The sequence below is a fragment of the Labrus bergylta genome, chromosome 22 (assembly GCF_963930695.1).
Source record: "Labrus bergylta chromosome 22, fLabBer1.1, whole genome shotgun sequence".
NCBI lineage: Eukaryota > Metazoa > Chordata > Actinopteri > Labriformes > Labridae > Labrus > Labrus bergylta.
Genome location: NC_089216.1, coordinates 17720500 through 17747927, shown reverse-complemented (window position 1 = coordinate 17747927; position 27428 = coordinate 17720500). Strand labels below are relative to the sequence as shown.

Sequence of the window (27428 nt, the reverse complement as noted above, 5' to 3'; positions counted from 1 at the left end):
TTTACATATTTAAAGGTACAGACACAGAAACAGCCTTTTCTGAGCAGGGCTGAAATAGAGGGGTTTATAGACATGATCAAATACAGGATCTATGACATCTAAAGAGATGTTTTTAGACAACTAGAATATCAATCTGAGTCTGTTTAATTCAAGTAAGAAGTGCCTTTAGTGGACTTACTTGAGTAAGAAGAATTCTGCTCAGGGATTACTTTGCAGCGATTTCAGCCTCTCTTGTAATTGAAGCGATCTCCTGAAGCCATTTCGAAAATGCTTTGTAGCTTTTAGTCATCTTTAAAAGATATCTAAAGGACTGGCCTTTTAAAAAATAAAATAAAAAAAAACCTTTAAGGAGATGATATGAATTGCACCAGGCTCTTGAACCTAGTTAAGAGCTCTTGGGACTAGTTGTTCTGGCCCAACTGGCCTTGTGGTTGCTGCATTTTGATTTAGTTGCTATAAAGTCTCTTCAGCACACTCAAAAACTCTGCATTAATAACTGTTTACAAAAAAGACTACACAGCTCACCTTGTGTTATGGGATTATGGAATAACTTCAGGAAAAAAAAATCTTATTGATATTGTAAATGTGCAGGACGATGAAATTCTCTTCAAGGGTTTTAGTCTGCATTGATTTAATTTATACAGTTTTGCTAATTATGCTCACAGGGAGAGACAAAGTTTGGTTGAAGAGATCCAGGGAGTTTGGTTATTTCTCCTGGTATTAAAGTGTTTTATAAATACACACACATTTCCTTTTATGGTTGTAAACTTGCTCACTGATTATGCATGCAGGATGCTAACTATAGCATGTGCAACTTTGATTCCCTTACCATGATATTTAGGGTCAAAAAGTGTCAGCACTGCACGAGTTAGAACTATATGAAGGTTATTCTTGAGATGGATTGAAAGAAACTGAGGATATTGGAGAGACAGAACCTGTGATGATAGAAAAGAAGATGACAGTCAATCATAGAGAGAGACCTAGAGGCCATGGCAACCTCCATATGTCTTTTTAGCCTCTTTTTTTATTCAGAGGATCCTGTCAAACACATTGTCATCAAAGCTGACAGGACGAGGTCAGCGACTCAGAGCCGAGCCAGAGAAAGGAAGAGGTCAGTCATAAAGTATGAGGATGACCTCTTTGGAAAGCCTTTGAATGGATTTAAATACCTTGACTCAGCCTTTTTTGTAGCAACCTAAAAGTTCCAACATTATGTAATTTAAAAGAAAAATCCCGAGCCAAGCATCAGGGGACTTCTAGAGATGCTAAGCAGTGTCTCAAATGGCAGCAGCTCTCTGCTCCTGATAAATCCGCTCCAGTGGTTTTGTGCACTTGAAGAGGTTATCTGCCACTGTGGAGTGCCCTTAGCCTGCATGAATCACTGTATCCTGGCTAACTGCCCGCATGCTCAGACTATTGGCGGTGTAGGAGGCACTTCCAGACGCAATTTGCCAATTGCTGCTGAGGCATCAGTGACAAAGCTGAATAGAAATGTAGCCCACATCTTCCCACCCTCTGCTGCCAGGTATTGTGATTGTAATGCAAATGAGCTCTTTTACTCTAATCATACAGAATGAGCGACTGCAGCATAAACAAGAATGGATCCTTCATTAAAACAACATCCATGACTGTCGGCTCGGATCAGTGCCACATCAACAAGTCTCTCCTCCTACTCTTTACCGTACAGGACAACGGGGTGCATTATCTTCCAAAAAAATCCTCTCTGCTAAATTACACATCCTGCTGCCTTCAAGGCCCTCTGCCACTGCAAAATGGCACTTCGGTAAAGTGGTGCCAAGTGCATGAGCAGGACTCAACATCCAAAGAGTGCTCCATAGATATGAAAGGAGAATGATGATGAGCGATCGGGGGACTCTGCATTTAACACGGGCGTTGTGTTGACTGCTTTATATGGGCTTTTTCTGCGTCTAGACATCGTTGTAAATGGAAGACACCTAATCTGTTCTTACAGGTGCCACATGAAAATGTAGAATCTGTACACAGGGGTCTAGAAAACCAGCAGGGGAAACGTGCAGGTTTTCATTTGAATGACAGTTGTAGTCTGGGGTGTTTAGACTGTGCAAGGCAAAGGAAGGTGAACCATTCTCCAAAACTAGTGACAAACTAGCTCCCATCCATTTACATCCGTTCCCAGAGGCATATATCAGACGATGGTTGCTGATCGGTTCTGGGGAAACCATAATGATTTTCAAGGATTATATAAAAGTTTTAATGAATGAATGAAGTTAAGCATCAGAAGAACAAACCACATATCGTCCAACTCCTTTGGGGTAACTGGACATAATAACTCGAGTTTTTTGTAGGTACCAGAAGAATGAAAATGTGGATCAAAGTTGCAGAAAAGTCTTTCCTTCACATGGCTGGGCACACCCATTGAGGTATTAAGACAGGGTAAATAAAATCATGAGCGCCAGAAACTGAGAGTTCAGGAAAACACAGCGACCCAGTTTTAGTTTAACATCTGCAGGGTTGTGTTTTGATGTGTGGAGGCGGAAACAGAGAACTCATAAACAATGACACAGATAAAAAAAAAAATCTTCCCTTGCTGTCTGAATGTCGAGGAATTTCCTGAAGCTTGACAACCCTAAATGAAGAAGACTCTGGAGACTGTGATCGAGAATGTTAACAGACCATCCCTGGACTCAGTCTTTAACCTCTCAGATAAGGTCATTTTACTTCACTATATATGGCTATCCCTTAACACCAAAACGCCACAAAGTCAGCCATCACTCATCTCTTTTTCCTCAACGAGTTAAACAAAGTCAGTCTCGACTTGATCCGCTGCTGATGGGCAGTTACATTTTGCACATTTGTATGACTTCCAGGCTTGATTGGTCCTGAAAAGGGGCTTTAACACTATTTTGGATTGATGTGGTTTCTACCATTTGTGGAGGAATTTCTGTACCTATTTAGTTTTGAATGTACAGACCTGATTTTGTCTACTGTTCCTGTTGTCAGTCAGAGCTGATGGAGTTCAGCTGTGACTAGATGACCAAGGACAGCTTGGCAAGGGTTTCTCTCATATCTGCATGTTTGGTAGACTTAGTGTCTGTTACAAATTGTACTAGACATCACAGACTAGTTTAGTGGGGTCAATATGACCCTGACATCTATAACATCTTTCGGATCTAGGCAAAGTCTTGGTGGAGCGTCTGGCAGAATTGAGTTAGCAAGGCACTGAGCACGGTGTGCTGTTAAGTATTCATCTTAGATATAAACTTTCTTCAACTTAAGCCATCTGAGTCAAACTGAATCATTCTTGTGTGAAGGCTCATGTTTTTTTGTATGGGTGGGATATGTATGTATATATGTGTTGTGTTGTGTGTTTGTATGTATGCTGGCTGCTGGAACACCTACATTTCTCTGCTGGGATGAATAAAGTATATCTTATCTTATCTTATCTTAAGTATTACGAATTTCCTCAACACTTTAAATCAATGTCTTATAATGGATGCATAGTGGTATGAATGTAACTTAGTACCCCTCAAAAAAAGAGAGAAACCTACCTTATTAACCCCAATGACATCATATCCAGTTATTAGTTTATAGTTGGAAAAAGCATGGTTATACTATTTTGGGGGTTCATTTTGGAGATCTGTGAGTTTTAAAAGCTCCAAGCATTGGCCAGTTGCTTCTATATAAGCCAAGTTTGTTCTCTTTCCCAAAGTGTTTGACCTTCTTTGTAAAAATCCACAGGAATACTTTCAGAAGTTTTCATTCTTAAAATGAAAATGGTTTTCTTGAAAGTACACAGCCAGTTCTGTCAACTGTTTTCTTTTCCTATCTCACCTTTCTGTAGACACTTCAGCTTGTTTGCCCTTTCACGAGTTGTTACCAGTGTGTTGGACACGGATGCTTCTGTCATCTCAAGGCCGAGAGAAGTTCAACACAGAAATCTTTTTGTTTTCCCCATCGACACTGGTTCACACCTTTCTTTGAACAGGTACTATTGTTTATGAGGCATTCACAGCTGATCGAGGGTTAAAATCTGATTGTTGGACCATCACGCCCAGGTCTGGAAATGTCTCGTAGGGGCACAGTGATCATCCCCATTGGCATTTTTGATCATTTTCAAAGTTTCCCCCACAGCTATGCTCAGTTTTTCTGCCTGCAAAATGTGGCGGATCCCTGGAAGACATACTTTATCATTGTGAATTCCATTCTGCAGTCGATAAAGCCCGACTTTGACACAATCAGGCCAGAGCAGATGGCCATAAAGTCTTTGTCCGGGCTACACCTGAGACTCCCTGAGCTTTACCATCCATAACCACTGCACTGCTGTGAAAATAAACAGATAGATGGTGCTGAGTTGTTGCCTGATGTGTAAAAAAAACAAAAAACAGCTGCAGAATAGTCAATTCTAAAGGAAAGATGTGAGCCGGAAAGAGGTCAGCGTTCATGGCCCGTCCATGTGTGAAGCAGATGGGATCATACCTTAATGCTTCATTGTCTCAGGTTCACGGAGGTGGCTCATGGATCTCAAGTTTACTTTTCTGAAAAGGAAAAAAAAAAATGGGGCTGCACTTGCTGAAAGCTGCAATTCACCAGTTTGTATTTATGATGCTTTGCTTTAACAACTATAAATCTGCTGTAGCACTAATAGCGGTCATCTCTTGGCAGTATTCTTTTAACAGTAGTCATGGCAGCAAGTCATTTTGCTGCCATAAATTAAACGCTCCAATCTCCTGCTTATTCCCATCTCAAATGAAAAACAAGCAGGATGAATTGTTATGATCGCTAATGAATGGAGCTTTAACCTGCTCCGGACAAAATCTGGCACTAATTCTTCAGCGATGCTGAGCGACACCCCGGCAATAAAGACAATTTGTCACATGGTTCATCACTCACTGGAGTGTCTTAGCAATCCTCTGGCTTGTCGTTGGGCTCTGGCTTTCATCCCAACTGCCCCCTGCTCCCTGGGACATCTGTGTGTAAGCCAATCACTGATGAGCATCGTCAAAATCAACAGCCTGGCCGTCTGGTTTCTCTGAGTTTGTTTCTGTTGTTGGCTCTCCGCAGAGTTGAGACCACCAGCATGTCCACACAAATGTCTTGAGGTTATCTTTAAACCTTCATTAACTTTCAAAGTAGTTCTTGGCAGCAGGTACCTCAGGAGACACCTCTGTCTGTAACTTTTCAATCATATCACATCACCAGCAAACATATTAAAGACCTTTTGATTAATTTGAGGATCGTTTGTCCAGGCTCAGATGGGAGGGCTTAGTAAAGTCAGGAAATGTAGAAAGAGTACTGTAGCCCTCTGTATATGAGGCACTCGTTGTACCAGCTGAGTTTATGCTGCCCACTTTATTCTATCCAGGATTAGGTAATCCATTTTTCATTTTGTTCCTGTTTTCAAAGAAAAACTAGATAGGATCGACCTAATCAAGCACAAGACTTCTGAAGGGTTACATAATTGTGATCACTTGTTCTCTCAATGGGATTTCATTCGACATACTTTGTCCACAGGAGGCACCAAAATGCTTGAAGTTGTCCGAGTCATACTCAAAAGTTCTGAATGACACAAACTGGACATTTTATCCAGATAAAAAACAGTATTTAGTGGTGTTGATTTCAAGATGTTATCCATATTTTGAACTTGGGCCCAAATCTTGAAGATTCAGATTGTAAAACGTGTGTCGTTTGAACCCAGCCGGAGGTTTAGGTTTCCTTTGGGTGGATCTTTAGGTTGTCTTATATCCACTCTCGCGTTTCCTTTTCCTTTATTTCGTATTCCGTCTCATCACACACGTCTCCATCCGTCTTTCCTGGGACGTCAGATGCTGGGAGCAGCCTTGACATATTAGGACATTAAATCTGAATCAGCACCTGTCGCCGGCCTAAAGTGCTTCCACATTCTCTGTTTTCTCAAGCGCATCAAGGAAAATACAATTTCACCTGCAATGTCTGTCTCTGTCACATCCACTCTCACAGACACTTCCAGGTCTGTCTTCCTCTTCCCGTTTCCCGTCTCTGCTTGGATACCTTCCTGGTCTATGTCTGGTTTCTATCCCTCCTCTGTTATTATTTCAGCTGTGTGGTCTTTGTCTAATGGCAACTTGTTTAAGCCTTGAATTCAATGTTTCTGCTCCTGTGTCATGAAAATGATGGTTAAGGGAAAGACTTACTGAAAACCAAGCCTTGACCAATCCAGTGTAGGGAAGTGAAACCCAACAAGGCAGATAAAACACAAATTAGGCTGAAGGACAAGGGCGTGTAGTGGACCTGAGTGTCCTTGTAATTTTGGTTAAAAAAAACAAAAAACATTTTGTTTGCTTTTATTATGCTCGGTTTGAATAGGAAGAGTACCAGTGCTGATCTTTTAAGTTAGCAGGTCATGAACATTGCAGGTTTGTGACGTAACCTTTTCCAGCCCTGTCATATGAATATTCCTCAATAGATCACCACTGTTAGGAAGAACAACCTGTTACTAAGAAGAGCAGACGGTTGCCCACTACGCCCTGCCATTGAAAGGCATCTGATCCAGCCTTCACAACAGGGTCCGAAGTCTCTAACTAGACTCTTTTCCTCTGTCGCCCCCCGGTGGTGGAAAGAAATACCAAACTCCATTCAATCTGCAGAGTCACTTTGCACCTTTAAGAAAAAGCTAAAGACCCAGCACTTTCTAAACACCTACGACCTTCATGATATTTATAATGGTGATCACGATATTTAGGATGGTTTTGATGGTGATTAGAACTCTCAAGAACAGCTGTTGATGTTTTGCGTCTGGTCACTTTCTGTCAGCACCTGTGTTTCTGACTTAAAGATGTTTGTTTGCACTTCCTGATGTTTCCTCCTCTATAGATCCTTGCGTGTGTTGTACTAACTCTCTGATGTTTGTCCCGTCTGCTAAATAAAACGTAGAATTGCAGAAGTACTCTCATATACATTTAAATCCTAAATATTTACATTATTTACATCTATGGGAAGAATGATGGAATATGATCGCACAGGATAGTATATAAATACCCATATACATGGATATATATTCTGTATATATTGTGTGGCCAGGGCAGATCACATTTGAGTTGTTTTCTCCTCAGAACCCTTCACCCCTCTCTCTTTTTCTCCCCACACTCCACCATCTCTCCCCTCCCTCCCCTCCCTTCCCTGCTCTGTTTCAAAGTAATTATTCCTCATTAATCTACAATCACTCCCCACCACTCTATTAATCCAAAGGTCTGGATGGCAGACAGTACAAAATGAGCCCTCTTATTAACTCAACATCATTATTCTTTCCATATAAGGTGCCACGGCCGCCGACTTTTCACGGCACCCTGCACCCAGCCCCCTAAATTAGCCTTATTAGTGGTGAAACAGCTTAGCCTCACCCTTTGACTCTCCCCCTGTCTGCATGGCAACAATCTTTCAATTGCCTTTTTTAATGTTGAACACGAGTTGCCAGAAAATCCTTTGACTAAAGACGCCAGGGATGAGGTTTTTAAAAAGGACACCTTTTTAGAAAGTGTCCTGAGAATTGATGATTGCTGATTTTTCAGCAAAAAAAACTTCTGAAATGTAAATATTTGTTTCAGTGGTGAAGCTTTTTGTCTTGTCGACAGACAGTTCTTTGGGTTTTGAACCGTTGTTTTGACAAAAGAGACATTTCTGGTTGTTATCCATCAGCTCTGGAAAATTGGGATGAGGATTTCTCACTTCCTTCTGACTTTATAAACACTTAACTCTTGCCACCTCCATATTAAAAAGAAATTAAGTTTGAAAATGAAAGAAAATTAGCCTCCTTAGACATCGAGCTTCACTTTTGACCTCTTTGTCATTGATATCATTTTTCTTGGATTATTTCCATTATTTTACATAAAACAAATACACATCAACCTTTGGTCTCAAAAAGCCGGGCCATGGAAAAGAAGTTTCCATGGCAGCAGACTTGGATGACATAAAGATCGAGTGAGGAGTTTGAAAAGTCACCATCCAGATGTTAGAAGTGTTTCTGGGCACATGGCCCACCGCGACCTCGGCCACTCATTATCCCCCTGCTAATGAAGTGCTATGAATATGTAATAAGGAGAGCAAGGGCTGTGTTACTCAGAGATTAGCTCTTGTTAGCATGTACAGCTATACAGTGTGTGTGGTTCATTGGTGAACAACATGTTGGTGAAATAATGACTCTGTTATCATTCAACAGGGTACAGTCTGTTATTCTCTTATATTATAAATTAAGAAGCCATAACAACATTACACCCTGTTCTATTATTCAGTAAACTCATCAAACAGTGTTTGAAATGTTATTTCTCTGAGGTCCACTGACGAGTGTTTTCTCATTTACTGCTAACTGCTAGGCAAAAGCTTCTCGCATACAGCACCAGACAGAGTTTCACAAACCCAGACGATAAACAATGGGAAGCAAACACGTGCATCATTCAGAGTTTCTGTCCAGATTCAACATGTTGTTGAGTTTCTGTTGGTTGTTTTTCTTTGTTAGGAATGAAAAAGAATCACTCCCTGTCTGACAGTTACAGTTTCTTTAATGCTTAAAATAGTTCAGCAGTTATGTTCAGCAGGATTTAGGCCTGCACGTTATGAGGACAACGTGAGGTTACATTATTCAATATTGCAATCATGATATCATAGAAATAAATATTAAAGAGTGCTTAGAAGCTGGAACTCACTGCTAGTCTCCTTATGTTTTACATGTGTCTCCTGAATCCAGTTGGCAGCCTCCGCTGTTGAAACTGCAGTTCCTTTAGTATTCACTTGGGGCTGTTTGCAAAAGCCCTCGACTTCACATACACACCCATGTTAAAATACCCATTTTAACTGAAAATATTTACAGTTTGCAGTCTGGTTTAAAAAACAAACTTGGTCTGAATACCTCATGTCGTTATCAGCACACACTGTACAGAGGGTATATTTTTGTAAAACTCATCTGTTTTGATTTTTATGAAGAATAAAGTTAGGGACGTGTTTTAGTTGACTGACAGGTGGATGTGTTAATACACTCAACCTGTTGCTACACATCGTGAAAGTTGGTTTGAGTCAGCCTTTCCAACATGACGCCCTCCATCAATTGGCTTCAAAACTCCACTTCAGAAACCAGTGGGTGACATCACTGAGTTTCTATTTCCCATTTCCAACAAGCAGTCAAAGTAGATGTTTTACAGTCCATGCCTTAATCAGCATAAAGCCGTTGTTTTTCACCAATAAATTGGCGCCAATTAATCTGAGGGTAGCTGTTAGCTAGCTGTAAATCCATGTGTATGACCATTAAACCCAGACCTCCATCCAACAGGATATACTATTATGTATTAGTATGCCGTGTCAGAAATCACTGAGTGTCAAATATATTTTTTTTATTTTTTGCGATAAAATCAGACTTTTAAATGTGATCTGGTGATTTGTCATAGTGCGAAAATGCTGTGATTCATTGTGGAGCCCAAACAGTATCAGGGGTTTATCCTGAAAGATGTATTCAACAAAGAGGATAACATCCACTTAGAAAGGTTTATCCTCCTGACTCATTAGGACTGAATCCTGACAGCTCTGTGTGTATTTTTTGCACTTACACCCTGATGATCCAGCCTCCCTCCGGGCCTCTTACACACTGGGCCCAGACTCCGTCCACAAGTGGGTTTTTGAGATAAGCATTGAGCTCTGGCTGCTAACACAGCCATCACCTCAGACCTGTCCACGTCCTCTGAGTGATCCTAGGTTAAACACCTTACACAGGCCGGAGAGGAAGATGAAAACACTTGCCAGCTCACCGCTGAGAAATAGCCCACCCCTGCTATGCCACTCCATTTTCTCCAGCTGTATCAGAGCACTCTGGGAGAGCTGATTGCTGAACGGCGTGGCGGGGCTTCGGGTGTGTATGTGTTTCATTGTGTGCGTGTGTGCATCAGTGGTTGATGGCCCACTGTGCGAAAAAAGTAAATCCTCTCACCCTTAACCAGGCTGACGTGCTAACTCATCACTCTCTTTCATCAAGACCTCTTCTCCCAGCTCCCTCCTGTTGAACTCTCGAGCCTCGACTAAATGCTGCAGCTTTTCTTTCCTGTGTGCACTCAGCATTCGCTCTAGAAAGCTGTCAAAAGCAGCGCACAACGGACAAGATACATGTAGCATTTGCATAATGAAACTTATTTCTACTGAACAGCTGAAGGGAAATCTCGTGTTTTCAAGCCTGTGCCTCTTTATTCTTTTACATATTAAAGGTATAACATGTGACTTTTAGAGTAGATGTCCTGTAGATGTTGCACTTCAGCACCCGTCTCTCAAATCAAAACAAAGCTGTTCCTTCAGCGCACCACCTCCGCTCTCCTCACCCACCCCTCCCTTGCTCTTTAATTTGTACTCTTGCGATGATTCTCCTCCTTGCTTCTTCATAAGCATCCCTGAGTGGGCGGGACTCTCTTCAATGGTGGCAGGGCTAACGGTTAAACAGGGTGGGGTTCAATTGAATGTAAACAAGCTTATCGTTGCCGTGGGAACACCAGATGTTACGTCAAAGACAGGTAACATAAGGAAGCGTGAGCTGCTACTGAAAGCTAGCGTTCTGTTGCTGTGTGTGATGCTTTGATAAAAACGTCATGTAAATTATACTCTGATACATTAGCTCGTCTGTAAACATATTCTCTTCCTCGGTTTGGTTTAGCCCGGTCGTCATGACTACGCTCAACTCAGGATTTGTTTTCTTTGAGGGTGGGAGGGGAGAGGTAGCAGTGAGAACTCCCATGATTCCCCGCCAGCCTTGATGTCATCTTTTTGTTCTTATTTTGATCAAGAGCCCCCTGCTGGTGGAATATACGTACTGTGCCTTTAATATTTAAAATGTTACATGTTAACATTTAAGCAAACAAAAAGAGAAGTAATACAAGCTTCATTAAAGCCACAAGCAGAAAGACAGTCTGTAACGTCTTCAACATAATGCCTACAAATCCATATGGCTGTTTAATCATGTCCACAAAAATTGCCTTTTTCCACTGACAGGCTCAGATTGATTTTTGTGTCAGACCCGTAACAGAACAGAGACTTTTTGTAAAGATAAGATGCTTTTCTTAATCCAGAAAACATAACCTTTAGCAGCTTTTTGAAATGGCTCCACACTTTATAAGAGAAACACTCATTTGACCTGTAACAGCTCATGGGAGTTGCTGCTCTACTTTGGGTCTTTTTGGTTACTTTTTCTGCAGTGCTGTGTAATTACATTGTCTTGGCTGCGATTGGACACAACGATACAACACAGAAAAACTAACCAATCAGCTGTAGACCAGCAACCCTCATGTCCAGCCAGTTAAGAATCAGTGTTTTATCAATGGAGTCTGGTTGATTTGAAAAATTGGTGTGTAACGGCTGTACGTGTTTTATTTTGAAATGCATCTTTCTCTTGAACAACACATTTTTATCTCTGTCATGGTGCTTCATGTAGTAATGTCACACACTTAATTTAAAGGTCTGAGCCTGTCAGTGGCATAAACAAGCTCTATGAGTGGACATACTTTGATCAGATGGATTGGCCTTGAAAGATTACTTTGCAGTCATCATCACCGGTGAGACCCAACATTATTTGAAAACCAGGACAAATAGAATACTTTCCCTTTAAATGAAGTTTCTAAACTCATCCAAATATGTATTTCATGCATTTATCTCGGTGCTTGCATAATGCGTGTTGGATTAGTTTTTCTTTTGTATATTCCTGCCTGGAGTTTCAGACATTAATTATCCACACGCGGTCACCTCTCTGCAGCCTTGCCGAGCTGAAACTTGTGCCATTTTTCAAAAAGCTGTCACAAACAATCACCTTCACTCCGCTCAGCTGGGTGCGACTGAGCCGCACTGGAGAAACAATCCAGCTGCTCTAGCTATCAATCTCAAACACACACACGGCAGTCTGTACCTGCTCTTAAAGCTGCCAGATTTGGGGATTGGCCAGTACTTCATCGCTTGCCTGAGGCTGTTTTAAGGCTGCATTGTCGTGGGCAATGACAAGTTGTCCAGCCAATTCTGATTTGTCACCGGGCTCAGACCGCCGACCACAAAGTGGTAATATGATGAACAGAGAGGGAGCTCATACAGTGCCTTAAGGGCAGTTTGAGGGAAAAGGCAGGTCGCCCTCTCTGGGTTTTCTTTTACAGATTAAATGTCCTCCTGTCAATGCAAAGGGATGATATGGACCTTCTGTTGGTTTAATATGGAAGATACGAAGAGTTTGGGGAAATGCATCCAGAGTAATAAGATCTGAGCCCTCAATTGTACAATCAGCAGAGTTTTCAGAGGTCTTATTCACAGAGATATTACCATACTGTGTTTTATTAGTGATATTCAAGAGATCATTACAAAAGGTAACAAAATGCTCCTAAAGGTTTCCCCTCTGACTCTGAATATTTCTCATCATGTCAGGTCTACAGACTACGGCACCACCTACACCAAACTCAACCTGATGCCGGGGACAACCATCGTGGTGACCAGCTTCTACATCTGCCCGACCAACAAGAAAAAGGTAAGAGATCCATTAATCACCACATACGCTCTTTGAGTAGCACTGCAGTTGTTCTTCTCTATTTTCAGAGGAAATGAAAAAGCTTTGCTCTTGTGTGTTATTGAAAGAGTGAGCTGGAGGCCTGTGAATATTTACACTGGCAGGCTGAGTAGAGAGTGTAAGATATCTCATTAAAGATGTGGGATTTAAGCAAGAAATCCACTGAAACGAAAGACAAACTGATGATTAAAATTAGATAAGACACTCTGGCTTCAAGGCGGGCAAAGTACAGATTTACACTGATACTTTTAATATTACATTTTCTCTGTAAGAATACTCCAGCCTTAACGGGAAAGTCTGGTATTTTTACTCCAAATTTCTACATACTCCATGCACGCTGCGGTCAGTCAGCGCCACGCACTACACCCTAGTTCGCTGCCACTCTAGTCAATCATTGTGTGTTTCCACAGCGAGCGCCGCGGTCCGTCTCTGGAGCGTGCCACGAGCGCCACTACACTCTTCTCCGTTTCAAATACGCTGCGAGTCTATTTTCAACGGAGTACGCTGCAGGCATGCGTCAAGCTGACAACCCTTACATGAAATTAGACAATTAAATGCACAGAGCGTCCAGTCAATTTCAAAATAAAACACAATATACTGACTCACAATCGAATTTTTATCACTTTATCAGCATTACATCAAAACAGGCACCGAACCAATCATACCTCAGAAAGACAAAGCAACATGTTGTTTACACATTTTTCTCTGTATTCCCGTGTGATCTTGTAGTTCTCCTGTGATGTGTGTACAGCTGCTCATGGCTGCGCTCACGTTCCAGAGAACGGATCCAGTGGGGCAGGGCGCGCACCGTCTAGGAGCTAAACCGTGGTGCTAACGGACTTGGGTGCGCACGGAGTATGTGGAGATTGGGTGTCAGACATTTGCCTTTTTGATCTCTCCATCCTGAAAAGTTTAGCCCACAAGTTAGGTCCAAAAAGTTTTCAAACTGCTTAGACATGGCCAGTGCGGCTGTAATTTGGTCCCTGCGTGCAAAAACAGCCGATCAGTTTCCCTTCTTTAAAAAGTTTTTGGTTTTTCCACTGACCTGCTCCAAAAAGTTTCAGACAATAAAGGGGGATAAGGAATCCTGTAGAGATGGACTTTTTGTTGAGGAGTAGGATCCTTTCTTTATTCAAGAGCGCCTGTCAGACTGCTGTCTTTAAAACCACCAGGCTCCTCAGACTTTGATGAATGTAATTTTACCTTCACAACAAGATAGTTGCCGGTCCGTGGCGGTCTGGATTGATTATTTTGTCTGTGTTTGTGTGTGACTCTGGTTTTCTCAACAATCAGTTTGGATCCGACACAATATTCTCTCTGAAGCACTCAACTGCACAAAAATAAAAACATTGATCAAGGCAGCAACTCCTGATCTTTGCAAGAATGGTGGCCTTGAGGACAAGATGATGTGGCCGCCTTTACTGCAGTCAGAAAAAGAGATATGTCCGCACACTTTCTCAGTGCCACAAAAAGTTTACTAAAACACAGTGTTTCAACAAGAGGTGTTTCTTCAGGTGGTAGTTTTTGAAAACGGGGGCCACTCCCACATATAGATTTGTACACCAATAAGGTGACAAGAACTCAACAGGTCAAGAAGTATAGAACATATACATCAATCAAATAGAAGCATGGGGAAAGTGTTTCTATGTATTTTTACTTCAGTCTTTTCCTGTAGTTTCATGTAGATGTTTTTCATCTTTGGGTGTTTTCAATGTTTGACCATACCTTAGGGATGTAACGATTCACTCAACTCATGATACGATTCTCTCAAGATGTATTTTCCTAAATGAGACTGTAGACAAATGATGACTGAGAAAGATTCCTTTAGGGGCTTCAAACTCACTTGTCAGTTTGGTTTGGGCCTTTTAAGGTTTTTTTTCTCTCAACAAGTGGAGGTGATTGGAGCTTCACATAGTGGTTTTAATTAAACGCTGCATCATGTTGGTTGTGCTGTTTGTGTAGTTCTCTGTCTTCTTGTAATAGCCACACACAGTTTTTGTCTGTTTTTCTTCTCACTTCTTTCATTTTCTGTCTTGGGGAAGCCAAAATGCAGCTTCCACACCTCTGATTTAAAAGATGGTGGTTCGTCCTCAATTTCTAGAACTTGCTCCGCAGCTGCCGACTGCCTCCGCTCTACAGCTGCTGACGCTCACCATATTATTACGATTCATTTTTCAGAGTATGATGTGAATCTTGACACTTTTGAATCGATTTATCACGATTTTACAATTAAGCTTTACATGGAGGCCCAGGTTCAAAAGCACCAGACTTGCTGAATTGTGTCAGGATGCATCCTTTCATTCCAACTGCTGAATGAAAGTTGTACAAGCCTCACATCCAGTTACCACCCACACCTTTGCAACCTTAACTTTTAGCAATGCAACATAAAAAAGCACACCAGTTGGGACACACTTTGGGGCTGGTTATTAAGTATGAGGAGTGAATCGGCTAAGAAAAAAGGCACCTTGGCAGACATGCACCTGACTGGCTACGACCAAAGAAACCTTAAAATAACATGAAAGCAAAACATTCCACCATTGGAAATGTCTGATTATATCAATACCCTTATTTTGAAAGCTGCTCTCATCACATGGATGCCACACCATGAAAAATCATCATCAAGCGAATGCTTAAGAGAGTCCCTTTTCAGTGTGTGGTGCTTTTTTAAATTTTTGCTGATCTCTAAATTGCAATTTGGCCACATGCTGCACTCCTACCCACGTATCATGTTATTCAATCCAGAGTCATCTTCTGAACCTCAGTGAAAAGAAGAAAACAGGCAGCAGAGAGCTGGAAAGAAAGCCAAGAGGTACAGTAGGTGAGTTAAGCTGCGATACGACTCGATTGCCAACTGTGGCGGCCAGTTTAATTGGCAGGCGTTATCGCGGGGGTCCAGGGTTCTTCCAATCGATGAAGAGATAGAGAGAGATTAGATGTAGTCACTTTTCTCACTTTCTGCTTCAGTCGCCCGTCCAAGTGTCTGCGCTGATCTGCTATCTCATCTTCTTTACACATACACACACACACACACACACACACACTGAATAGTAGAGGGCCAGACAGCATGAAAGCATTTAATTGCAAAGGAATGGAGTCATCTTAATTTCCCTTAGGGACAGAAGAGAGATGGATAGAAAGAGAGAGAGGGGGGGAAGAGAGAGTGTGACTGGCGGTTCGAGTGTGTGTTGTGACAGTAGGATTTCTGGTAATATGAGCCAGAGATCAAGCTGCTGCTGCTGCTTAAAAACACCCCCAGGCCTGGCAGGAGAGGAGTGATGGAAGCTCAGTTTCACTGCTGGAACCTGAACGGATTCTTGCAGGAATCGGTTTGTGTGTGGGCGTGTGTGTGTCTTACTGCTGCGGCTGCAAGAATGGGTGTGCACTCTGTTCTGAAAGGCAGTGTAAGCTGGCAGGTTGAGCTCCTTCCATGTACTAATGCAGAGGACTGAATTTACTTCATAAATAACTCAGCTAATTTTGGAGTCTTTTTAGCTGCCTATAGCTTCTGCCTAAGATACACAAGGCTTTCAACCAAGTCCAAGAAACACAGATCCTCTGCAATATCTGACACTCAGAGCAACTTCTCTGACCACCAGCATGTGGAAGGTAAGAAGATGTGGGAGAAACAACAAACATGTATTTGTTGAGTCAAGGCAACATATCAGGCACTATGCTAGCTTGTAAGCTACTTTATGTGCTACCTTGTGCGCTGCCATGAATGTTTTCAGAGGGCAACAATGTGGGCTTCCATCTGGGTCCATCTTAGTTTGTGGGCTACCTTGCATCTACTTTGTAAAGTCTCCAGGGTCTATTTTGTGAGCCACCTTGTGTGATACATTGTGGGCTACTTTACGGAGATACTTTGTGTGCTACTGTAGTCTACCTTGTTTGCTACATGTGGGAAACCTTGTGGGCTATCTTTGTTTGTGCTATTTGTTGACTACCTTGTGTCATGTATTGTAGTCAAGCTTATGGGCTACCATGTAGCTTGCCATGCGTGCTATGTACCTTGTGAAATTCCTTGTGATTCTGTATGGGGGTACTTTGTGAACTACCATGTTTGCTACATGGTAAGCTGTCTGTTGTTTTTTCCTTGAGGGCTGTCTTGTGTACTAACGTTTTGGCTACCTTTTGCACTACCTTGTGCTCTACTGTTTGTGCTAATCTGTGGACTACCTTGTATCCTACATATGTTTTCCCTTCTATGCTACCCTGGGGACTACCTTGTGGACTACATCATGCCTTACCTTGTACCCTATCCTTGGGCTACCTTATTGAATATCTTTTAGACTACAATGAGGAACACCTTTAAAAGATCCCTTGTAAGATCCCTTGTAAGATACCTTTTGTGACACTTGTGGGCTAACTGTGTGATACTGTCTTGGCTGTCTTGTGGACCTTGTTGAGTACCTTATGGACTACCTAGCGCACATCCTGATGCACTGTCTGTAGGCTACCTTAGGGACTACCTTAATGTGATAGATCATAGGATATTTTGTGGAATACCTTAATTGCTGTCTTTTTTAGATACCCTTTTTTCTGTCTGTGGGTTAACTTGTTGACTACCTGGTGTGATATCTTGTGGGCTACTTAATGGACTACCTCTTGGCTACCTTGTATGCTTGTTTGAGATACACAAGAGGGTCCATGAAACATCATATGGGAGAGAACAGTTGAATGAGGACATGTTGATGTAGGCAGTGAGTATTTGGTCTGCAGAGAGTAGATTATCAAACTCTTTGATCCCTCTGGCTAAAAATCAGCATGTCTTCATGTGTTTCTTTCCGTCTTCTCAGCATTTACATTTTGAGAGATCACGTTTGTCAGGTGGCCCTCCACACAAACAAACACGGACCTATGTGAGTGCACGATGATCAATACCGCTAAACAGCACAGGGTTGGTGTGTGAGCTCTGTGAGGGGATTACACACAGTGCAAAGAGATCACACAGAAAAAGGTACGAGGGGCCTGGCGTAATCAATAGGACTTGAGGCAATTAGAGAGGGGTGAGTCTTCAGATGAAGACAATGTCACCCTCCCCTTTTTCTCTCTCAGACGCCTCATTGAGAGCTCCATTAAAGATCCGCTTAAGACCCTTTGTCAGAGAGGTCTCCCAAGGACCCTCGACGCACTTCAACGCCAATGGAGTCGTAAATAAACTTTCAGACGGGAGGTTCGCTGTGCTCTCCCTCTGCAATTTTCTTTTACTGTCTGAGCTGTCAGCCGGGCAAGTGTTTTCACAAGTCCATTTTGTTGTTGTTGAGTGCATCACTGTGTGGTCTAAATGAAGGCTCAAGTACATTTTTAAAGTGAATCTCTTTTCCCTCAGTTGGCCCAACGCTGCTTTCTGCACGCTGTCATGTAGGATAAGAAATCCTGACCTTTTGGAGGTTGATGGATGTGAGGTGTGCAAATGTAATGTGGATTGTGGTTGATGATTTTTGAGGAAGAAGTTGAATGATCATTCTAGAAATTTTAATAGAGTATATCTAAGTTTATAGATGCAAAACGCAACTTGATTATAATAATAGAAAGTTAAGAGTTGGTAGAGTATGAAGCTTGAAAAATGCAAGAAATGGTGTCCAATTTCCAAGGCCAGGATTCAACCTCTTCACCTTAGTGCTCATTTCCAAAGGGGGCATCCAGAACTAGGGAGGAAACCAGGTTGTGTTTAGGATCTGTGGGTCTATTGGATCAATGCCCACCATTTTTAAAGGTAGAGATCAGACTTTTAACATTTGCTAATTTGGAGGTCACAAAGCTGACCATAAAGTGTGCCAAACTATCAGGGTCACAGAAGTCTCAGTAGGTAATAGCCTTTAAATTTCCCTTCGGTGTTGACAAAAAGAGAAGGTCGTCCACAAGAAAAGTGCATTAATGAGCCGTTCTCAGAGTTAAAGATCATGGATGGGTCAGCAAAATATCAGCTGCAACTACAACAGCTTCCTCTATCCAACTGGAAGTCAGTGTCGTTGTTTTTACGCATTTCCACGATTCTCCTCTTTCCTTGAATAAGAAGTAATTGTTACACAAACTTCAATGCTATTAGAAAAACAGCAGATGGCTGCTTTTTCTCAAGACACTTTCTAATCCTCTTTATCTCTTAACCCTATTTACCTTCCTGTAGCAATGAAGCTTAAATTGTCTTGTAAAGGATGAGTACAAACAAAGTCGGGGAATATGTTTGTGCAAAATCATATCAGGCAACTGAGATAAGCTGACCAAATTAGAACCCTTCAGATACTCCAGTGTATTTTGAATTAGAAGACATTTCTTGGTCCATTAACGGCTTATCCTAATCTGATCCCTGTCCTGATTCTATGTAAAAAAAAACAAAAAAAAACCTTTTTTTTGCTTCCTAAGCATAGCTTCACTACAACACCACCAATCTGTGGACGATAACTGCTCCATAACATCTTCACCTCAGCAGTTCTCAAAGCCGTTGGGCGTCACTTGGATAAGAGCCGCCAAGCTCAGAGGGCATCAAAGCTGGTGTCCTCTATCATGTCCTCTTCCTCCCTGAGCACAGCTGATGATTTCCTTCTTCATTTCATATCTGATTAGTCTGTTTTGATTACTGGGAGAATCTTTCCTGCTCTTTCATAGAGCTCCAGAGGGCTGTTTTATTTTGACAGGGCTTTGTAAGAGGGGAATGGTTCTTCAATGACACCACAGGCTCTCTTTTCTTTGGACGGGGGATTCCTGTTCGATTCAAAGAGCTCTGCAAAGTTACATTCTAGTAAAAATGTGTTTTTGACGTATATGTGTTTTTTATAAAATTGTAGCCATAACAGCTTAATAATCTAAGTTGATTCTAGTTGAACATTAATTAGCCCAGTAGTTCCACCCTAACTTTTTCAGCAGAACCTCCAATTGGTAGATGCCCCCCAAAAATCCTCTTTACACATTGATACATAAACATACATCCATATTGACTAGCTGTCAGACACTTCCTTTAATAACATATTATCTACAACTTTAGGTATGAATTGACCTTTGACGTCACGTCCTCAGCTGAGTGATGTACCCTTCATTAAGGTGAAGGGGATAAAGCAGCAGGAAGCTTTGGGACCAACTCCCCTCACTCCCACGGAACCAGGAACTTAAAATAACCATCCACAAATAAAGAGTTATCCAAATTATAGGCTGTCTTTGAGAAAGGCCCTTGGCTTGCAAAAAACAGCAACTTCATTGTCTGACTTTGATGTCAATGAAGTTGCAGTTGTATTTTTTTTTTTTTTTGTCCGACACTTTTCAAAGAAGAAGCACTGCAACTTCAAAAATGTAAACGACTGACCACTTTGAACAGATTTTCTCAAAACCGACTGATTGCAAGTTGTCCCACTCCCTCAGAATACATTTCTAATCTAATATTTATTCATAATTTAAATGTCCAGCCTTGATCTGTATTTTGTCTAAACTGGCCCTCTCTTACAGTTAGGATGTGATAAAAGGAGTGCTGCTCTCCTGCCAATCATCTATAGTGTGAAGCTTCTTTCTGAAGTGATCAAACAGGCCGCTCGTTGTGTGTGGGAGGTGACATCTTAACTTGTTTGGCTTCATGCTGTCAGAAGCTCATACTTCAAGGCACAACACACTCGGTGGTCTACCTCCATTACTCACCTTTGTGGAGGTGAAGTGGAGGGCAAGATACTGTATGACTCGCCATATTTTCTCGTCTTCACCTGGCGGTCCATTCACAAAGTTGTCAGTGCTTTGCTAGCAGTGAAAAGCTATGAGTATTTTTTTATGTTTAGCCTCCGTCGCACCCCTGAATAAGCTAAGCACCAGTGGGATGCAACCATCAACAAGGGATGGCAAAGTGAAAAATGGAAGAATAACAACCTTTTTTAGTAGAGTATTTCCGTGGTGATTCTTTGCCGTTATCTGATAGGGCAGATTTAGACAGACGGTAAACATGGGGAGAGAGAGAGGGGGAGGACATGCATCAATTCTGCGTGAGGTCTGGAATTCAAACGTGCAACCATTGCAACTAGATCTGCAGCCTCTGTACAGGACATGATGCATCTGCTCGTACCAACTGAGCTTAACCAGTGCCTGAAAATCACAATCTATACAATACACTGTAATCTTACTGTAATCACTGAGCACTGCACTGACAGCACCAGAAAATATTGCTTTAAGCAGATACACATCAACTACCAGCGATAGAATCTGTTTGTAGGATGGGAGAGTTTAAAAATGGCTTCATACTCGGAGCAAAAAAGAGTCAGAAGAAGCGATAACAACTTCATGAGCAGGCTTCGGGCATCCTCCTTTTTCCTCTGCTGGCTTTTTTTTTTTTCTGTTCCCCTTCAAGCACTTCCTCAAATCTGAAGTTTGGGGAAAACGTCTGAGTTACAAGATCAGCAAGAGGGCGGTTAGAACAGGATACAGAATGATTAGCAAAGTCTGTTTCACACAAATGTCTCAAATGCCCTCACAGATCCAGAGGTTGAGGTTTTTAATAACTTCATTAATTCCATCTCAGAGCAAAGAGAGGAACCAAAGGCGAAAGATAAGTCTGCCAAAACTAGTCCAATACCCCTCACTCTCAGCGGCAGCATACAGTTCACAGTATACGTGCTGGATTCTCCGGGTGTTTTTTTGTAAATTTTCAGTACTTGGTTTTAGAACATTTTCCCCATTAGTAAACGCTTAATTTCCCAGGGCACATCTTTCTTGTGCTTGGCTGTGACAAGGCCCCTGAAGCTGATGGTTGGCACTCTAGTTTATGCTTGTGCTTCCACAAACAGCACTGCAGCGCTTTCAAGCACGCGTCCCACAGGCAGCTCTCCCTTCTTCTACTCTTGCTAAAAATACAGGCCCCGGTCTATTTTTTAACTCAGCCCTTCTGTGGTCGTGTCAAGCTGCACAGGGCAGACGAGCGGGGGCAGGAAGTCAGACACATGGAAGAGGGAAGCAAGTCAACTTGACAGGTTACACCCACTGTGCAGACTCCTTACAGTCATATCATAACGGTACATCGACATCCACCAACAGTGCCCTAGAAGTAGGAATATTAAAAGGATGGGAATGATTTATCAGAATGTAGCAGTGCTTGCCCTGAAGTGCTCAGTGCCCATCAGAGGGGAGCTGTTTCTTTTTTCTTTTTTACCAGAATGTGGCTGCTTCCTCTGAAACCGAAAACACATGATTTTATCTCTCTCCCTGATTTTTTAAGCTTAAGCTTTATTGCCCAATCGAGAAAGCAGTTACCTTTTCACAAAATTCAAGAAACCAGCAGCAGTTTGGTTTGGAATCAGTATGGTTTTAGCTTGTAAAACTATCTAAATAGTCTGACTACTTTATCAGAATACAGTTCAACCCAGTTTAAGAGTTAGATTACAAAGACACAAACTCTAAAAGCCTGATTAACAGAAAGATTGCGCAGTTTTTTTGGCTGCTGAACTTGTACAATCAATATAAAAAGACACGACGTTGCTCCTCAAACTGCACTCAGATATGTGGGACAAATGTTCACCTGTTTATGCAAGTGAGTCTTATTGTTGAAAAAGGTCTAATTTACAAATGACAGCCTTAACATTCACATGCACACAGAACAAACATGTTCCACCTGCTGAGAGTTGGTGGTAACTGCACTGCAAGATTTATGAGGTATGCTCAAACTTTCTAGAATTCTGCGTCAGTACGACCTGTAAATTAAGTCTGCACATCTTATTAGTTATATTTAGATTTAGGATTATATCAGTGCAGGGTTGCCTGAGACTAAACCCTGGGACATATGCACAAGCGTTGGCCACTTGTCTGAAGCCCGTCTGGGTCGTTACAAAGATGAGATGAGAGTTTTTTTTAAAACTGGATTAGCTGCCCTCGCTGGTTTATTACAGGGAAGAGGCTTTGTAATACACGGTGACAGTTATATCACAACCTCAAAGACTGAAAAAAGTATTTTAATGGTTACAGCTCCAACCACTACACCACCATCCAGATCTCCATAGAGATGTGCACCGTAAAACTCAGGCACAATTTTAGTTTGAAATAGGGGAATCAGACAATGACCCTTTTGAGAGGAATATTTATAAAGTTTCTTGGTTTCAAATTAATAGAAAATTTCATTTCTACAGAATAAAACGACTCCAATTCAACTTTTGTGCATTCAGAAAGTTTTGGTCGGGAAAAGTAATTGTACAATTACATAAATGCTGAATAGAAAAAACTCCTGGGACTGCTTCAAACTGACTGAAGTTAAAGAAAAAAAAAGAAGCCTTTATCACCTCCTGAGATGGAAAAGAAGATAGACAGAAAAGAACAAAGCCCCGAAGAACAAAGTGAGGAGACGAGTAAACACAGACATGAGTGAAGAGGTTGAAAAAAGAGTGATGGGGGAAAGAGTAATAGACTGGATGATACTGCAGATTTACTGTCAGCACTTCACTGATTGGCAGTTCAAAGAACTTCAAAGAGAAAGGTGAGATATTCAGATGTGGTCACATTACGTTCAGATTACATCCCTGAGATAAAAAAGCATTTTCTTGCAGTTTCAGACAAACTCTTCTTCCCTGTGACTGGCGGTGTAATAGCCGTTTGCTTGCCTCTCGATGATCTCTCTCCTGTGTTCCCTTCTTTGAAATAAAAAAAAAACAGAAAACTATATTAGGGCAACTGGATGATTTTTGCCAAGCAAATGTACCTTCTTTGTCCAGCACTAAGAGAGGCGAGATGGCCTTGAAAGTAATGATGAACAGGATGACGTTAGAGTAGTCAGGAGTGGATGAATGGACCCAGAGGAGCATTCTTCATGCATAGTGTCTTTGTTTGTAAAGGTTTATGATTTAGAATAGAATAATAGAATAGAATGACTTTATTGATCCCAAACTGGGAAATTGTGGCATTACAGCAGCAGGTTATCCAAACACACAATGTTAGCAAATCTAAACACAATATAATATTAAATACAAAGTAAATAAGTACTAAAAGATATCAAAACTAAGAATGTGAATATATACAACCAGGATTTAACTAAGCATTACTAGTCTTAAATAGGAAGATTAAATATGGAAGATTGAATGTAAATGTGAAAAAACAGAGTCGGAAACGGTTGTAAATCAAATATGAAAGATTAAATGTAAATGTGCAAAAACAGAGTAGTAAATGGACAGTGTTGACATAAGTTAAAGTGCTTGAGTGCAGACATATTGAAACTATACAATATAACGGCGAGTAGACAGACAAATGAAGTGAACATGAGTGCAGGGATAATTTGTTTATGACAAATACTCAAAAGAACTCTCTGCTGAGATCAGGAAACATTTGGTCGATTAAAAAAGGTCCAAACGCTTAACCGTGTTTATACGTCTGTTAAATCTACCTCACCCTGAGCACTAGATACTGTACATTTGCGTTGGTGTGTCTGCATAGTTCTGCAATACTCTTCTTAACAAATGCTCATAGGCAGTGTGATAACTATGCTTGTTATGTTGCTCTGGTTCTGATTGTTTGTGTAGCATGGTGACTGAAAGTTACCGTATCACGTTGGAGCTGATAAATCGATTTCTTGTGTTTTTCCCTCTGGAGAATATTGCAAATGGCGTGCAAAAAATGTTGTACTGTAAATGTAGGAAATACAATACCAGCGGACCAATCACATGACATGTGGCCTGAATCATTTGGATGCATAGTCACATTTTTTAGAAGGTGCACGTCACACTACTAATGTAGGCTTCTGCGTAGGCACAGGGTTAGTTAAAAAGAGACAGAAAAGTTAGCACACCAAATGTCCTTCAAGTTTCCTTTATCTGGGTATGAGCAGTGTACAAAACAACGATGGACACGTTTCAGCACAGCGCTCATGAAGGCCTAGTGCTGAAACTCGTCTGTTGTTAAATGCTGTTGCCTTAAAGTAAAAAAAAAAAAAAAAAAGACCATGAAAGGATTGATGTAGTGTTATAGTGAAGACCACACTAACCAAGACCAACACATACCGGGTGCTCTGATAGAGAGACAAGAGACAAGATCAAGACATTTAGGGATCGAGACTAAGTCAAGACCAAGAACATAAATATCACTGAAAAATCATCGTCTTGTGTTCAGGGGTTGTGTCACTCATTTAGACTGTAACATCGGGAAGGTTGCGACCTCAATGAATTGAAGTTATTTGTTCTTTTAGAAAGCTGTGTTTTCCTTCTAATCCCTGTGATGACGTGGAAAAATGCCTGTCAATGGTGGTCTTGATCTAAAATCAAGAGTCCGCTCAGTCTGAGACCGAGAGAACGCCGAGTAAAAATGCTTTCAATTCCAAGACAAGACCTTCAAAAAGTGGACAGATTTCTAGTACAACAACACTAGCTTGAAGTTTTAAATTTCTAGTCGCTTTAGGTTTATAGCGACACACAAACGTACCTGACCTCCCTCCCTTTCTTCTGAGAGATTGCGTGTCATTGTAGTTCCGGACCCCTGTCAGCGCCTGCATGCCATTGAAAGATGTTCAATGAAGCTGAACTTAAAGATATAGCATGCTAAATGTTCCGACTCGCATAGCAGCTCAGGATGCATCTTTTTATAGCGCTGCACTCGCGTGTTTGTAAAAGCAGGTGCACACATATAGCCGTCAGTTTCATGTTTGGTTTTGAGGGTCTGCATGAGATGTCACTTTGTCCCTCGTCCATTTAGAAGTATATTTTTGTTCATGCTACTTTTCCCATGTTAGGTCCATTTGAGGTTGCTGACACTTCAGATATGACGGCCCCTGATGTGTGTGATTAATCGTCAATAATTCAGGAGGTTTACAGACACACTTTGGTGGAGCACTTTGCTCTTGGCCGCTTGGGCTTTAACCAAGTGTTTGTCTATCCTTTTTTTAAGAAACCAGCTGTGTGAAAACACTTTGAAATAGAAAGTGAAGCTAGTCTCTTGAGTATGAAGCCAATGAGAGGAGTTGGGCTTTAGGGCTTTAGCAAGGAATTTGTGGGTTTTCCTCCCTCTTGAAACAAAAAAAACAAACAAACATGCAAAGTGACCTTTGGACACAGCTTGACGTAGAAAAGCACGTGTTCCAGGGCTGAATGCTAATCCACAGCACAGCCACATGAAAGGCAGCCATTCCCCTGTGGTTTCCTCTTCCTGTGTCTTCCCTCTCTCCCTGCAGCCATGTCGTGTGCACCGTAGAGAAGCCGTCTTTACTTCATCCTCTGCCCAGACACCGATCTGGGACCTGTGCACAGGCTGATAAGAAACGTTGCTGCGCGTATCTTGCAACTGTGAACCAAGAAAGAGTTGGAGGCAAGTTAGACCACAGAGGCGAGCGCTAATACTCGCTGGAGGGTTATCGACTTCTGGTTCCACTACAGTGGTTCGCTCTGCCCACGCAGTCGTATGGAAGCAGTATTCTACTTCTGAGCCTACACGCTTCATTTGAAGTATCAGGACAGCAGGTGTTAGGGCATAAAGCTCAGCCAGAGAAGTAGGAAGCAACTGATTTTGAATAAGTTTATATTATCACCCACAAGAAAGGTGTTCAATTGGACTTGCCTCAAAAGTATGCACATGAAACAATCTAAACGAGTTCATGCGGTTTCTCCAGGATTTTTTGTTCCCTGAAGTAAAAGTAGAATTCAGACACAGTATGAGACAAAGATAAAACATGTAAGGCAGGAGTCGGGTCATGGTAGAGCTCCACTTTCTTTATGAAATGATACACCAGCTGCTGTTCTGTCTCTCTGTCTCACACAGAGCATGTAAGAACTGTATCAGCAGACAGTGTGTGTGAGTTCAAGGGTACGAATAGCAGACACTAGTCAGACTGGGACTTTACGATGGGGAGGCATCAGGATGAGAAGAAAACTCCTGATAATAGACTTCCATGTAGTTTCAAACATCCAGCATATACAGAGCAATGCTAGCTTTCATTTTGAGTTGTTGTTCATGTCCAACTGATGAAAGCGCCTCCCTGTAGTTCTGTTCAGAAAAAAGATGCTAATATTTTTAGCATTGGCCTCATGTCGGTTAGCCCTGAAATTTGATTGCCAAAGTGCATTTCCTCTTGTCCAAATGTACACTCACATACTTGATATGATGTATAGACGATTATGACAGAACCAGGGAGAAACGCTGTTAAAAAGTGGCACTCAGAAAACTGATGCTCGTCTAATCCCAGCATGCTTTGTGCAGCAAATCAGCTGGCACAGAGGCATAGTCATAGTCATGTCAAAGAACCCTGTGTGGCGCTGGTTGGATTAAAAGTAACATGCTAATTCAAGACAACAAGTGATCAGCAGGGCTGGGAAGAGAGAGAGCCACAGTAAGCCTGTGAGCTTGATCTTGCACAGCAGACATGTTAGCAAAAGTCAAGTGTAAACAGACAGCCGGTTGAGAGGCTCGCCTCAGCTGTTCCTGATGACTTGGGTGAATTTTCAGTGTCTTAGATCAAAAATGTATTCAGCAATTAATATCTGCGTACACGTTTACAAATTGGGCTACATATTTGTGGAACTGTGTACGCATTTGAAAATCTGTCTATGCATTTGTAGATTTATTTAGGCATCCTCAAATTTTTTTTTGCTACAGTGACATAGTCATACGAAAGACAATTTTACCACAGATATTGTGCCACTTTAGGCCCTGTGTCCACATAGCTGTTTTTCCAGAGCGCCAGCATCTTTTTTCAATTGTTTCTCATGAGGTGGCCGTTGTCAACAGACGTGTAACCGGCTGAAATTTTATATAACTCATCTGTTTTGATTTGAAGTAGGATTAGTTGCGTCGCTTGACTTGATTGACAGGTGGGCGCGATGTAACGGTTCGTCAAGAGGCTTAAAACCCGCCTCAGCTCCAGCTCTCAGCCTGTCGATAGGTTGACTGAAAGTTAGGCTGAGACAGCATTTCCAGCATGAGACTCCAAAGCCCCCTGCAGGAACAGACGGGTGACGTCACTCAGTCACGGCATATG

General features: G+C 41.7%; 1 protein-coding gene across 5 annotated transcripts in view; it reads left to right on the top strand.

Moving 5' to 3' along the window:
- Nucleotides 1–27428, top strand: part of sorcs2 (sortilin-related VPS10 domain containing receptor 2) — a 298265-nt gene that overhangs the window by 122220 nt on the left and 148617 nt on the right. For all 5 annotated transcript variants that reach the window (XM_065950852.1, XM_020652884.3, XM_065950853.1 and 2 more), the window contains exon 3: nucleotides 12382–12481. In XM_065950852.1, coding sequence (XP_065806924.1) covers nucleotides 12382–12481 — 100 coding nt within the window. The remainder of the gene's footprint in view (nucleotides 1–12381; nucleotides 12482–27428) is intronic.